We start from the raw sequence: 15,221 nt of genomic DNA, 5'->3' as shown, positions 1-15,221 counted from the left end.
AACCGCTTTGGACCGCATGCAGTTAAATGTTAGTGTAAGAGCAGGAAAGGGAGTTTAGCGTGCTCTCAAGCTGTATCATCTGATTATGTGGACGAAAGGACAGCGAGACAGCCTCGTAAACACAGGTCACTGACCATTTGAGAGCAAGTGATAATAATTGTCTTCTCTAGCAAAAGCACTGTTTTAAATGTTTTCATGGATCATATGGTGGTAATCAATGCAGGTATAGGGAAGATGTGCTGCTGTTCTAACCACTCCTAAGGGAAAAGATGATTAAATGTTAACATCCATCCTGAGCATAGCTGCTATTATAGCCCAAGCCACAGACAGATATGCAATACAGTGATGTAGTGTGTAAACTCGAAGGTTGGGGATACAAATATCATGTATCTATAGAGCTGGAAAATTTAGAGCCAACTATTGATTGGCATGTTCTATGTTAGTAAAAACTTCTAATGAAAATGTTTGTCAGCCCAAATTTAAATCGGTTGTCAAGACAATTGTCATTTGATCAAATACCTTTTTAAAAGTGAGAATGGAAGACTGGTTGTAGCCATTGTAATGCTTTCCTGACCTAATGATTATCCAGTCTTCCACTGTCAGTATACTGAGATCTAAAAATAACCAGTGAATTCAGTTACTCCCACTAAGCTTGGTAAGCCAACCTGTGCTAATATATTTAATCAATCTGTTTAAATTGATTCTCTGATAGCCTGCCAGCGTCTGTGAGCAACATAAGACAACCATGTGGGTAAACGTCAGCCAAATGTGTCTTATTAACTCCAACCTGGGGGTGCAGATCCAGCTTCCAATGTCAGTCAGTAAGTCATTTATTCAAGTCAAGAGCCGCTTATTCTCACAAAGGTCGTGGAGAGGGGGTTTAGAGCCTATCTCAGCTAACTATGGATACCATCAATCGGTGGCCGGCTAATCGAAGGGCACAAGGAGACGGACAACCTTTCATGCACATACTCATACCTAGGGGCAATTTAGAGTGTTCAACCAACCTACCTTGCATGTTTTGGGGATTTGGGAGGAAACTGGAGTACCCGGGAAAAACCTACGCAAGCACGGGGGGAATATGCAAACTCCACACAGTGAGGACTGACCTGGGATTGAACCCGTGACCCCAGAACTGCGAGCCTGACGAATTAACCACGTACACACCAGGCCGGAGGTTCCATTGTGTCCTTCTGTATTTTGCTATCACATTTTACGAGCTCAACCAATAGTTTTTGCTCTGACTAGTTTTTTTTCCGCAGAATTTGAACAGTTCTTCAAAATAGAGGCTTAAAGTTGTTAGTCAAATTTAAAAAAGGCAACTGCGTTATGTACACAATACCAAAATGCATTGTACAACAGCACACATACTGCTTAATGTTTATTCTTGAATGGAAAAAAGTACCAATGTTTTTTCTTTGTTTGGTTTTCTTCAAATAGTGAAAAATGCTGTGCTAAGAGCTAATTGAATTTAATTAGTCCGATGTCCAGGCTCAGAGAAGGGTTAATGATGCGCTAAAGCTAGAAAAAAAAAACGTCACGCAAAAAACACAGTTTTTTTTCTTCTTACTTTTTGTATGATTCCGTTCGGTTGTTGAGGGATTATGGAGATCAGAGATCAGAAAGATAATCTGACGATGAACATATGCAATTTTTGTGGGAGTGTCTGCCAGTTGACATGAGTGTACATGTCAAACAAGAGCTTGACTCATTTGGAAAAATAAGACTGGGTAATGTTGCAGACATGTTTGTTGAGCAAAAATGACAAGAGATGACTGAACTTTGCAGAAAAGTGGCATTGACAATATGCAGGTAGGCTTTGCACATGTTTTTTCTCTTTTTAGTATACTGCATGTATGTGCTTGTACATTCAATATTATACAATTTGAATTAATGAGAATTTAATTCAGTAGTCAGTATTCATGTCTATTTGGCCACAATACATAAAACCGAACATCCCTGACCATAATTAAGTGAAAAACCTGTTTTCCTGGTGGAGGGATAAAGCACGAGGGAAAAACCTGTTTTTCACTTAATGACGTTTTGAATCTCATGACTTAATTACAATTTAACCGGAAGCTGGTTTCCCAAAACGTTGAACCCTCAGGATGGTTTTTGTCACTGTTATGTTCCCCAAGCTTCATACTTTTGGTTTTAATTCTGCTGACAGCACGACGATTCCTTGATTGTTAAGACTCTACTCATGGGTGGAGCTCTCCTCAAGGCACTCAAAGGTGATTCAGTCAAATTCAAATGAAATAACACTTTGGGGTGTATTTCTTTAGAATGTAATACAACATAATCACCCTCATGAGACTACATGAGTTCCTCACTGACCTCTGTTGGATATTTAGTGTTCTAAAAGATACCATCTTCTGATAGTGATGGAGCTGTCACCCAAAAGTATGATTAATAGTGGTACAGTAAGTGTTTTATGAGTCCCATGAAGGGCCCCTTGCCATATTTGATTTGTGTACCAAATTTTCAGATTTAGTTACCCCACATTATATGACATGTCTCTCTTTCTTTTCTTGCTCTGAGCGTATTGTGTGTCCAGGCGGCTATTTCCTGCTGGAGATTTTCAGCTTTCCCCCTTTTCTAAGCACTTTGCATCCCCCTTCTGTCCTACATTGCACATCTAAGCGATTAGCTGTTTGGCTTTACAATGTGCTTGGATTGTTTAGCAGTGACAGATGCTGTACATCAGTTAATTTAGTATCAGACAAAAGGAAATGGTATGGGGAAAACTCAGTTAAAGTACATGATAAGTCATATTTGACAGCAGAGTGTGGCTTGGTGTTTTTTTAGTGTAACTGTAGGCTGACTATTTTTCCATTTATCATTCATTCGTAAGGTATTGGAGACCAAATTGGTGAAAACATAGAAGATAGTTAGACCTTGACTCATCTGATTTTTTGGGGGATAATTTAATTCCCTAGCCGTCTCATGGTGTATAGGTTCACTCGCCTGACTTCGGTGCGGGCAGGCGCGGGCTCAATTCCTGCGGGCTCGATTCCCGCGGGTGGCGGTATGATTGGCAGTGCGGATGGTCGTTTGTCTCTCTGTGTGCCCTACGACTCACTGTAGTCTGCCTTTTGTCCGAAGACAGCTGGGTTAGGCTCCAGCAACCCCCGCAACCCTTTCGAGGGTGGGCGGTGTGGAAAATGAATGAATGAATGAATGATTTAATTCCTCCAAGAAATATTTTCTTGCTTAAAACACTGTAACACTGGCATAGAGGTAGGAGTTCAGAGCAGCCAAAAACAGATCATCGCATCCCATTGTGAGGATGTAAAAACAATATATTGATGCATATACAAATACAGTTATTTCTGTTTTGTTTCACTAGCTCACTCTGCAATAATGTACACGTGCTCAAAACAGGGCCATTGGTCTAAATTTCATTTGCCCTACAGTACAGTATATCAGAGTTGAATGCTTTACATGCTTGGTTCATCCCCTGGAGCACTGAGGTGAAAAGTCATCCAGTTACTGTTAATTAACCTGGGATTTCCTGAGGCCAATGGCTCTTGATGTTCATGGGCTCGTCATCCGAGATGGGCTCTGACCTTTATAGAGCTTGGAGCACTTACTGTGTTCGTGTGTTAATATACTTTATGTTTCTATTTCACAATGTGGCGCCCTTTAACAGCCACAACTTTGAGTGATTATCAACTATTTCTAACAATCTGGAAATGTAATTCTAAATAAGAACTTCAAATTTTCAATCTTCATAATTTGTGTTTAATCAGGTTCCTGGTGACTATGGATTTTTATTAAGCGTAAGCAGTAAGTGGGCTGCTAAGGTTGTATTTCTGATTGCTTGTGTTTTTGATAACACCTAGGGGACGGCAATAAATGTGATGTGTCAGAAGGGTCGGTGTGCCTTGAATGTTAATGAGGTCTTAGTTAGGACCAGTCTTTCAAATTGTGCCAAACCTTCTGACCGACTGTTTTTAAGACAGCGGCAAGCCCTGGCCCACGTATTGGTCTCTTTTTGCCTTTCACTCCAAACTCCCTCATGTGTTTTATCCCTCCACCAGGAAGGTTAGATTATCCTTTCGTGTGCTATTTTGCAGTCTTCAGATTACATATATTAGCAGACATCTGGCTGTCTTCTATAAGGGTTATAAGTGGCTGCTATGTACTCTGTAGAAAATCTGCTCATAGATATAATGATAGTCATAAGTGACAATGACGAGGAAAGGCCTGGTCAGCGTTTGATTTGCGGTAGAATAGACTAGTTGGGGGAAAAAAATTTAAGGATGCTGTGAAATGGATGGAGGTTGGCCAGCATGTGCTCATGGCACTGCAGCACGCTTATCTGCTTAATGGCTCGGTGAGAAACGGCGTGCACTATTATTAAGGCTTATTTCATTCAGCTTGCTTGACTGGACACTGCTGCATAAGGCTTCAGGATATTTTGCTCGCACCCTCCTACATACAATCACTCTGGGTGGGCTGACTAAAATATTTCTCTGGTGTGTTTGTAGAGCTGAGTCTTTTTTTTCTTCTTAGTGTGCCATATGTTTGCTACCACTTTGTTGCTGTGAAGCCTATTGGTTCTTAGCAGCTAGACTCTTTTAAATAAATGTTGTTGGATATGTTGGCATTTTGACTTTGTTTAGTTTTGATTAAATTGAAGCAACTTTTTAAATGCCTAAAATCCTATTTAAATATGTTATTACTGTGTATGATTAAGAATACAATATGCCCTTTGCAAGATGAATTGAAAGAAGATTGACAACTAGTAAAGCTAATTTTGGGAACATAGAGAGAAGGAATATTTTGTTGCTGAACACACCATGTACAGAGCTCAATACTCAAAAATACAACATACGATATGAAGAAATACATTACACTTAAATGTAATGTAATTATTATTTTTATATATATTATATTATTTTTTTATTAACATAATACATTTTAATAATAAATTAAAACATTGTTACCTTATTAGGATAGTCCTATGCAGTGATTACACAAGGCCTTTGAAATTTCACTTCCCCTAACAAATGGCATTCAATATTTACCCACAAGTTATGTTGGTACCAGTTGCTCCCTACACCCACATACCACAGGATTAGTTTAAAATTCCTTATTAGCATAGGTCCTAGGTCAACATGCCTGATAAATCAGTTCATACCGTGACCTTAACATGCCCTTGACCTTGTAAGTTTTTTCTTGATTCACTGCATTAAGTTATTTGGTCGATTAAAGATATATCTGAATGATTTAAATGAAGCCTTCTCTCCTGTTGAGTTCATGGTGTTGAATCTTCTTCTGTCAATTGCTGGGAAGAGTTTTTATCCATTCATCTTCTGTGCTGCTCATGAAGATTTTTAACTAGCTTAGGACTTTTTAACTATAAATAATGCCATCTACCATTAAACGCCACACAGTAATGAAGTAGAGCCAGGCAACTCTCGATACTTGGAAAAGGGGAGTGTAGAAAATTGTTTGAGAGTAAACTCTGGAGAGGGAGGAGGATCTGATAAGCAGCTGAGGTATTCCCTTCTAGGAGGGTGTTGGATCCTTACCATCTCCAACTGGACAGTTTGATGTTACATGTTTCTGTGATTCATTTACAAGAGCAACATCTTTAACCTGCCCGTGGTAGTGCTGAGAAAACTCCCATGAGATGCTACAGCAACGAAATTGAGTGACCATGACTTTGTGTTGGATATCAGGTGAGAGACAGTGTCCAGTGAGTGCATGCAGTACTGTGACCATGCTCGTGGGAGTGGCCATGCTGTTTTGGTAAAGAGATTCAGAGTAGTAATAGTAGTCAAGAATAATGCTGCCACGTTTTTGGTAGACATGAGTAGTCTCAGTTTGTTTTAATGTAAGTTGGAGGTGTTAAAACCAATGAACGCTTTGGTTGTTACATCGACGTGGTGGACTTGAATCACATAGCAGTGATACGATACTCTACGTGACAGTCAGGAAGTAAGCTGTTTGTGATATTTCAATGAATAAGTACGAATGTAATATTTTTTTCTCCGTATCTCAGCCTGAGATCACACAACACAACGCTGACTGTAACCTATTTTCACTATTGTCACTATATGCAGTACTTTTTACAGTATACTGTAACTATTTTTTGGGATCCAATACAAAGAAATGTGCTTTGTGATGAATCCTTAACATCTTTTTTTTCTATTTGTGAAAAAACAAAATGAGCATTTTTTTTAATCTTTATAAAAGCAGCTCTTGTAATGCCATTATATTGTAAAGAGCTGGCGATTGTACACAAAAACATTGAGCTTTGTTGTAAGTTTGACCTAAACTGCAACACACCTTATTTTTTATGTAAGAATGCAGCTTTCTGATGTTTGTACTTGTACTTTAAATATGTACTTTTACCATTTACATTGGGAATGGAAATGTACTTATGAGTCACCCTTCTTTGTGAAGGATTTGTATTAAGTCAGTGTTAAGTGTCCAGTAACAAGATGACAGCATATGGCTTTGTCTGAGAAAAAAATGTTGTAATAGTAATGTTATCTATTGGTCATATTGGTGTTTTTTTTTCCATTTTAAAAAGCTCAGCTTAGTAGTATTAAACCAGAGAGAGAGAGAGAGTCAGTGTTTGGTAATTTGGTTTGTTTGTCATCATAATAGAACTGCCAAAATTAACCACGTAATCAATTATGAAATGAACTGAAAACAGTTTTAATCATTGATGAATCTTTTAGTAACATTGTTTCCAAAAGTCTAAAGTCTTCTTTTCACCAGTAAATGTTCTTTGATTTGTGTAGGCCTCCATGAATGCACCCTATTTCATCTTAATAATTACTTAAGATATTTGCAGACATCTGTGTTTACATTGGAAAATGTTTAGATATCTGCCACCTGGAGGTACAGTGGTTATTCCGCCTGACTTCAGTGCGGTCAGACTGGGTTCTATTCCCACTAGCTGGCAGTGTGATTGGCTGTGCCCCTGCGACCCTTGTGAGGATAAGCGGTAGGGAAAATTAAATGAAGGAATTAATAACAGTCCACACATTGGCAGAATGCGGAAGACCGGTCATATAGTGGTACATTTCCCTGACTTCATGCTGGCAGATTGATTCCTACTCAGTGGCAGTGTGATTGTGAGTGCGATGGCTGTAGATCTCTGCATGTGTCCCAGAACCGAATGAGGAGCATTTTAGGGTGTACTAGACCGCCTTAATTAGACAAGTTAGCTGGGAAAAGACCGTGACCCTGACAAGGATAAGCGGTGTTGAAAATGGATTGATGGATATTTAAACACACGCACACGCACGTGTATATGTATGTATATACATGTGCTGTGATGTCATCAAACGTATATACATATGCTTTTTTCCTCATGATAACATTGTTGGTCCATGTACAATATGTAGTCTTTACATTCTACAGTGCATATCGACACAAACTCTTTTTCCGCTAAGGAAAGTGGGGACGACAGTGCCACCGGCATTGATGAAGCCCGCGGTAAACAAATAGCAGTACTGTACTGCAGTGTTGCCGCACTAACAGGGGATGCTGCAAATTCCGTGACAAATAGTTCAGAACTAATGTGGCTGAAACAAAAGCCTCAAAGAATGCAGCTTCTTAATTAGCGAAGGATGTGCTGGTGGTGCAGTGGTCTTCGGTGTGTCCAGTGCAGCTTAGCCCACGATGAGGGTGCCAAGAAACAAGCCTGGCCCAGTGCCTGTGTTTGTGTATACATTTGTTATATATAGGAACGATACCATTTCTTGTAGAAAGTCTATGTCGTGTTTGTGACGTCTGATATTGTTTGTGTGTACTGAATTTCTTGCATCGATCGTCTTCAATATGTTGTCTGAAGTTTCCCAAAATGTCAACTCATAAATCTCTGGTTCATGGCGATGTAGTGAGAAATTGTATTTGTATCATTCAACTTTACTGCTCTTTTACTCATGCCTGAACTACAAAAAGTAATATATTCAGCATTAGTAGACTTGAGGTAGCAAGCTTGCAAATATCAATATTAAAAATGTTCTATTCAGATAATTATTTCTTGTAAAAAAATTATGCACTTGGGTTTTTGGTTATATAATAAAAGTTATTATTGGAAATCAAATATTATCCCTGGTTGTGGTGATTAAAGATTAAATAGTCTGGGGGGTGTGCATAGCTATCAAAAAGCTGCCCTGCTTACATTCAGAGGCAATAAGATTGTGCATATTGAAAAAAAAACAGTTTGCTCTTAATCCAAAGTAAAAGAACCTTGAAGGATTTAGTATGTAACCATGACCATGTTGGGCTGCACCAATTGGAAGGATACACATATAGGAACTTTTGGTTTGATACATTATTTAAATGATTAAACCCGTAGATCAACACAACATTCTGTGTTGCTTTTGACTGATGACTACTCTTCTCCCGCAGCCACAATGTGAAGTGCACATCATTTCGGCACCCTGTTACTGGGCAGATTTCACAAGAGAACACGGAATACACGCTACAGGACAAGTGAGTGTGTCTACCTTTTGCCTTTTTCTAACAAGGATAGTTCAAAGTCAGGAAATGGGTGTTCCTTATTAGAATAGAAACATGCCTCGTCAAAGCTTAATCATCCGGAACGAACAAGGGAGAAACTTTCAATTAAGAGTTAATGAGAAAATGTGTATAGTCTCTGAACACTCAGCGCTGCAAGTCCCACCTAAAAAATCCACACTGTGCATAAATTCAGGTAAAATAAAAATTGTTATGAATGTATCATTCAGTTGAAATGTATTGTACTCGGAAGTAATTGTACATGTGTGGGTATAACTCATATTTCAAAATGATGAGTCCCATATCACTTTTTAAACTTAAAATATGTACGCATTTGGGTGACAGCTAAACATATTGCTCCATGTTATGTGTCATTGTTGCAAAGCCATCAAAGCAGCGTTGACAGCTTTTTTTTTACTGTACCGTTTACTGTATCGGTTAAAAATATATGGGAAAACTGTATGTGTTGAGTTATGGGCTCCTCTCCAGTGCACATACTACAGCAAATCTCCTGGGAAACCTTTGCAATGACAGCAGTGGTAAACACTAGTGAAAATCACATAAAACAACCCCCTTAACATGACAGGAAAGATCCCAGAAAGAAAAAGCTGCTGCAGTGCATGCATGTTGTGTAGCCAATAAGAGATTAAAAAAACATTTTCACTTTGCGATCTCGCTTTCTCCACTCATTCTCTTGTACACCTCTGGCCTGATAGTAGTGGCATTTTGACATCTTAATCGAAAGCTGATATTTGTCATCTAGTTATGCCCTACTGTTCCTTAGACAGAAATTAGTTGATGATGAATATTTAATGTTAGATTATAGTGGTAGATTTTATGTTTTTTTTTGTATTACCTTTTTTTTCTAAATCTTATGTAAGACTGTTTGTCACTCCTCTTTGTGACAGGTGCTATATAAATTAAATACATTTAAGTAACAGACCCTATTTGCACAGGAATCTCCTCTAATCCAAAAATAATGTGGCCCACAGTTGTAGTTCAATTCCAACTGTTGTTTGCATTCTGCACACTTATAAAAACATAGTTAAGTATTAAGTCACAGCATCGTCACTTAAATACCTATTTCTTTGTTCTTGTCAAATACATTGGCATTTGCATAATCAATGTCCGTGATAAGTCCATTGCTGTCAGAATTCAATAAGGCTGATAGGATAATGTCATGCAACCACCACTACAAATCAATAGTATGCCTGCATTCCAAGTCTCTGGAGAATATATTTTGAATCATAACATTATCCATTTTCATTTGTTACCCGCTGTATGAAAAAAATACACATACTACATACAGTAGCATATGTACTGTATTCACAAATGTATATTTTTTTACTACCAAAGACTGAATGGTGCATAGAATATCAGGAATACAGTTGTGCTCCTATGACACCCTTTACCAAATGTCTTTCTGCAAGCATAGGATCGAGTCCCGCATGTCCAATCACAGATCACCCAGTATGGTCATGGACTCTTCCAAGCCTGTAAACTCTGCAATAATGGATGCTGCCTCGGCATCAAAGGTGAGGAAAAAAATGCCTGAAAATGAATTTTTCTCTTCACTGGGATCTCACAAACACTAATGTTGATAAAGTGATTTAATCAACTGTAGATGACGCCATCTCATTTTGATTAATAGCTTCATTGTACAATAATTTTGTAATCTTCCTCCTTGCATAAAAAACTTGATTGCAACACAATAAAATTGATTTAGATTTTTAGTGAACTTTATTCATCCCGTACTCAGGAAATTCACTTTGTTGCAGTACCAAGAAGCAAGAAGAATACAAATAGTATACTTTTTTTCATCACAAATGTATTCACAACATATTAATATGGTATGCATATAATATGCAGTTGTATTGCAGAGAACTGTTTAATCTAATCTTATCTGATAATGCTGATATCTTTTTCTTCACAAAAGATCAGTGTGTCAGATCGAAATTGGCGCATGTCCGACTTGCGCAGCGGTTGTTCAGGCCCATTCAGTACAGCTTGCAGTCCTAGTGATTTTTGTATTGTATATTATTTGTAATTACGACACAATCCAAAGGCAAGTAAAATAAATGTCAGCAGAGGTTAAAAGACTATAAATGAAAAAAAGAACACGTTTATGAATATCTATTTTTATCTGTAAAATTGAATGCCCTTCTTTTGTCGAGCCTTCTAATTCAGACGAAAGGTGTTTTCCTTAAAATAACCTACGTAAATTAATAAAATTAGTATTAGACACAATGCAATGACCTTGTATATTCATGAATAGATGCATTCATACTTGGTTGGGTACATTCTCATCTTGTTGTAAAGGCATGACACTTTTTGAAATACTATCTACTATTTGAAGGTCAATACACTTCTCAAACAGGTAGGCACACTATTGTTACTGTTTGTATCAATATATCATCAAGCATTTTGACAGTAGTTTATCTTTATGTGTCCTTGCAGGGATCCAGAGGTTCAAGCAAATGCCATAGTTTTGGCAAGAGGGATCAATCTATTAAACGAAACCTCAACATCCCAGTGGTGGTCAGGGGCTGGCTCTATAAACAGGTGACTCGTCATACTTGTATGTTGTATGTTTTGCTTTTTAATAATTGAACATAATTTAATACTTTTACTACACTTCAAAAGTTTGTGGTTATCCAGTGAATGTTATGTTTAATGAAAAGTAGCACAAATGAGTTTCTAAAATAAATACAGTCAAGATATTAAAGGTTTAGAAATTACACTATTTATTCCAAATAATTGTCTTCTTCAAACTTTGCTTTCGGCAAAGTTAGATTGGATTGGCTTGGTGGGCCCTTCTTGCATACCGTCAGAATAAATTTTCCCCCACAACATCTCAATGGGATTAAGATCTGGCGACTTCATTACAGGTAGAATTACAGCTACATGTTTTCCCCCTAAATACTTGTGCTTTGGATGTGCTCTGGTAAAAAGCTGTGACAGACTTCCCCATTCAAAATCCCTTCTATCCTGCAAAAATCTTGCACTTTACCAGCACAAAAGCAACCCCAAACCATCACATTACCTCCAACCATCCTTGACAGTCTCACTTTCAGGGTGCTCTTCAAGGTAGAAGGGATTTTGAATAAGGAAGGCTATTACTACATTTTGCAACACCATGCCATACCCTGTAGAAAGCTCTTGATTGGAGCCAATATAGCAAGACAATTATCTAAAGCACACCATCAAATTATGCAAGAACTATTTAAGGATCAGGCAACTAATAACCTATCTGTAACAGTGGCCAGCACAGCCATCTGATCGCAACCTATTGAACAGAACATTGAATTGAAATTGACATAATGAACATTGAGAGCAGATTATGATATGATATGTACAATGTGCCGTAATCGTTACTCCGATTTATGGAACGGACTTCTACAAGCGTGTGAGGAAATTTGTCCAGATTACCTCAACAAAATAACAGCTAGCAGCATTTTGTGCCTAAAGCGACATTAGGGAGTGAAGGAATCAATTATCATTTGAAGTAAATATTATTATTTATAACCTTTTTAATGTGTGATTCATTGTGGAACTCATTTGATAAATGTGACTTTTTACATGTTTTTAAATTTTTGTCATGGTCAAAATGGTCTCGGTGAGCCCAAACTTTTGAACATTAAAGTGGGAGTGAATTCAAGTCAACCTGGTGAATTATGGCGAGGTCAACTTTAATGTCTTGAAACATAATTCATGAAAGTTCACTGTTTATTTTTCTGTAATAAAGATTTTGATTTACAATCCAGTGACAACCTTGCTAAACCTTTTGGCATGGGACAAGGCTGTCTCAAGGCATTGCGTAATTCATAGGTGTATGTACAAAAATAAATTAGTGCCTCAAATGAATGCGTCATTGAAAATTTAAAGCTCATATATATTTTAATGTGAATTAAATACATCTGAACTATAATTGAACTCAGATTATTTTTTTCTCTAACCTACTATATGCTGATCTTAAATCGCCAAGCCCTACTCTTACCAAAGCATGCATTTCCCTGTTAACCTCTAGGACAGCTCTGGAATGCGACTCTGGAAGCGAAAGTGGTTTGTTTTGTCCGACTTCTGCTTGTTTTACTACAAAGGTGAGTGCCAATTTTGTTTAAGGTTCAAAGCAATAATCAAGACTACTGATGATATCAGAATATGTCTAACTGAAAGGGGAAGATCATTTTTAATAAATTACATCTTTATTAAGGCTGGTACACTATAGCGCTGTTAATCCCTCCTCTCGTGGTTCACTGAACGGAGTGTGAGAGCTCTCATAGTGAATTCCGTTGTAAACAATTGTCGAGCCAACTTCAATGCTTATACAGTTTTCATCCACGAATTACGACACACTATCCCACGACTTGTGAATCCCAGATCTGTTGTAAACGTCGTAAAACATCTTGGCAGAACTTTGTGTTTTGTGTGTTTAGGAGGAAATTACTAACATGCTGTTGTTTTTTTGGGGTGGGATGCTGGTTTAGACAGCCGTGAGGAGACGGTCCTCGGTAGCATTCCTCTGCCAAGTTATGTCATTGCACCGGTTGCACCGGAGGACCATGTCAACCGCAAGTATGCTTTCAAGGTAACAATATTTTTCCTGGCATCATAATTACAAACTTGCACAGCCTTTATCAATTGGGAAGAAATAATTGCTAATGGATATCCCAAATATTACAACATAGCTTTTTGTAGTGCAAAAGGCCCTCAGAATTTTCTACAATTACTAAAGAATTTCTCCACTATATAATATCTATCTTTAGTGATGTATATTTAACATCTCAGAACTTATATGCTATGGATGATTTCTTTGAACTGTGCTTTAGGAGCATATAAGATCAAGAATAGGTACTACTATGTGGTATTAATTCATTGCCTGACAGAGTTTGATCATTCAATGGTTCTAAAATAGTCAGCCCTTTCTAAGCCCTTTTGAATCGTGACCGGACATTTCGTCGACGGACACTTCGTAGCCGGACGTATCGTCCCGGACGGTTCGTCAAACGGACGCTTTGTCGCCGGACAGTTCGTCGACAAAGTGTCCGGTCGACGAACTGTCCGGCGACGAAGCGTCCGTTCGACGAAGCCTTTTGAATAGTACGTTTACATTCCGGATCAAGAGTATGTTGCAATCACTGCTTCTGCTGCAGTGGATGTTTTACGTATTCCAGGCATGATTCCAGCATGAATTAGCATATGTACAGTACGTCAAGTAGGGGAGACTTTTCTATTGTCTCCCTCTTTAGTTTTCACTGATGGTGGGCAGGAAGAAACATGATTGCGTTTAATTTCTAATCTTGAAAATGATTGTGTTTAGTTTCTAATCCAGTTACTGTGACAAAGAGAGGACGAAACCACAATTTCTGCTAGGGATTTAAAGCCTACATTTTGTGACTCGCAGTAAAATTCCAACAACAGTGGTAAAGTCTGAAGATGCGCTTGCTCAGGATAATGTTTAAACACACATCTCCTCCTATGTGTTATCATTTATTTCCACTACAGTGACAATATTATATACTGCATTCCGCCTCTGTGGAAGCAAAGTGCCTGAATATTTGATGTAAATCTGGAGCTGCTGGCAATTCTCTCAGCCATGCTCCTATATTGTATACTTGGTTGCCTGATTAACATGTAAGATCACACTAGGTGTCTTGAAACTTTCTGGATGAGTTTTGTCTTTGATTATAATATCGTAATGCAAGTTAATTGTGCAGCTGGGAATGTAAATGATAAATAGAGCCTGCGGGTAAATGTGACTAATATGCAAAGTAGCGTGAAAAGCGCTTGTGTCAACTTTTATCACATCTTTGATAAATTGTCCATGTATTTTTTTTTCATAAAATGCACACCCGTGGTGAGAACAGCTCAATTATACTGGGGTGTGTAGACTCCAGTAAATGTATGTAGTATAGTAAAAGTTGTCTGGGAGGAAGACTAACTAGAAATGATGCCTTACATTGGTACTCTCATTGTAGTGTTCACCCTTGTAATTTTTATAGCAGTGAAAGAAATTGTAATATGAATACGGAGAAAAGAAATGATCTTTTTAGTTTGTAAAAAGCTGAATGAATATCCCCTTTGGGATAGCAACTGCAGTGGACTTGACTGTGAGCCACTAGCCTCGAAAGGATATTGGAATTTTTTTTTTCAGAAGAAGTTTGATGTAAATTGAAGTAGATGTGGTAGCCTGATTGGACACTCTAAATTGCCCCTAGGTATGAGTGTGAGCGTGAATGGTTGTTTATCTCCTTGTGCCCTTCGATTGGCTGGCCACCAATTCAGGGTATCCCCCGCCTCTGGCCCGAAGCCAGCTGGGATAGGCTCCAGCACCCCCGCGACCCTAGTGAGGATAAAGCGGTTCAGAAAATGAGATGAGATTAACGCAAATTTTTCAATTAGAGCTATTTGTGCTACTACCACTCTTATACGCATGAGAAAACAAAATAACACAGCCCATAACTCCCATTTCAACTACTAGCATGTTGATTGAAAAACAGATATGGTAAACATTTTTTTCAAACTGTTCACTCTATATTAGGAATTTTAAAATGCTAAAAACCTATAGGAAACACAGTAAATAATAATAATGATTGAAAAAAGATCCGGTGTGAAGTAATAAACTTGAGGGTTAACTTTCATTCAGTTGTGTAAAGGAATCTGTTGAGGAAACCGAGAAAATGTCCAGTGGAATGCACTAAAACCATTTGCTATTAACTGTTGTTTTAATG

At 38.0% G+C, this 15,221-nt stretch overlaps 1 protein-coding gene across 12 annotated transcripts in view; it reads left to right on the top strand.

Moving 5' to 3' along the window:
* plekha7b (pleckstrin homology domain containing, family A member 7b) overlaps positions 1-15,221 on the top strand; it is a 49,283-nt gene that overhangs the window by 11,477 nt on the left and 22,585 nt on the right. For 8 of the 12 annotated variants that reach the window (XM_077587446.1, XM_077587472.1, XM_077587437.1 and 5 more), the window contains exons 4-8: positions 8,383-8,466; positions 9,926-10,025; positions 10,948-11,052; positions 12,518-12,590; positions 12,978-13,078. In XM_077587446.1, coding sequence (XP_077443572.1) covers positions 8,383-8,466; positions 9,926-10,025; positions 10,948-11,052; positions 12,518-12,590; positions 12,978-13,078 — 463 coding nt within the window. Of the gene's footprint in view, positions 1-8,382; positions 8,467-9,920; positions 10,026-10,947; positions 11,053-12,517; positions 12,591-12,977; positions 13,079-15,221 lie in introns of those variants that run through there. The other 4 variants (XM_077587481.1, XM_077587494.1, XM_077587501.1 and 1 more) reach the window with 3 other exon arrangements.

This window comes from Stigmatopora argus, chromosome 2 (genome assembly GCF_051989625.1).
Source record: "Stigmatopora argus isolate UIUO_Sarg chromosome 2, RoL_Sarg_1.0, whole genome shotgun sequence".
NCBI classification, from domain to species: Eukaryota; Metazoa; Chordata; class Actinopteri; order Syngnathiformes; family Syngnathidae; genus Stigmatopora; species Stigmatopora argus.
This window is presented reverse-complemented; position numbering and strand designations above follow the sequence as displayed.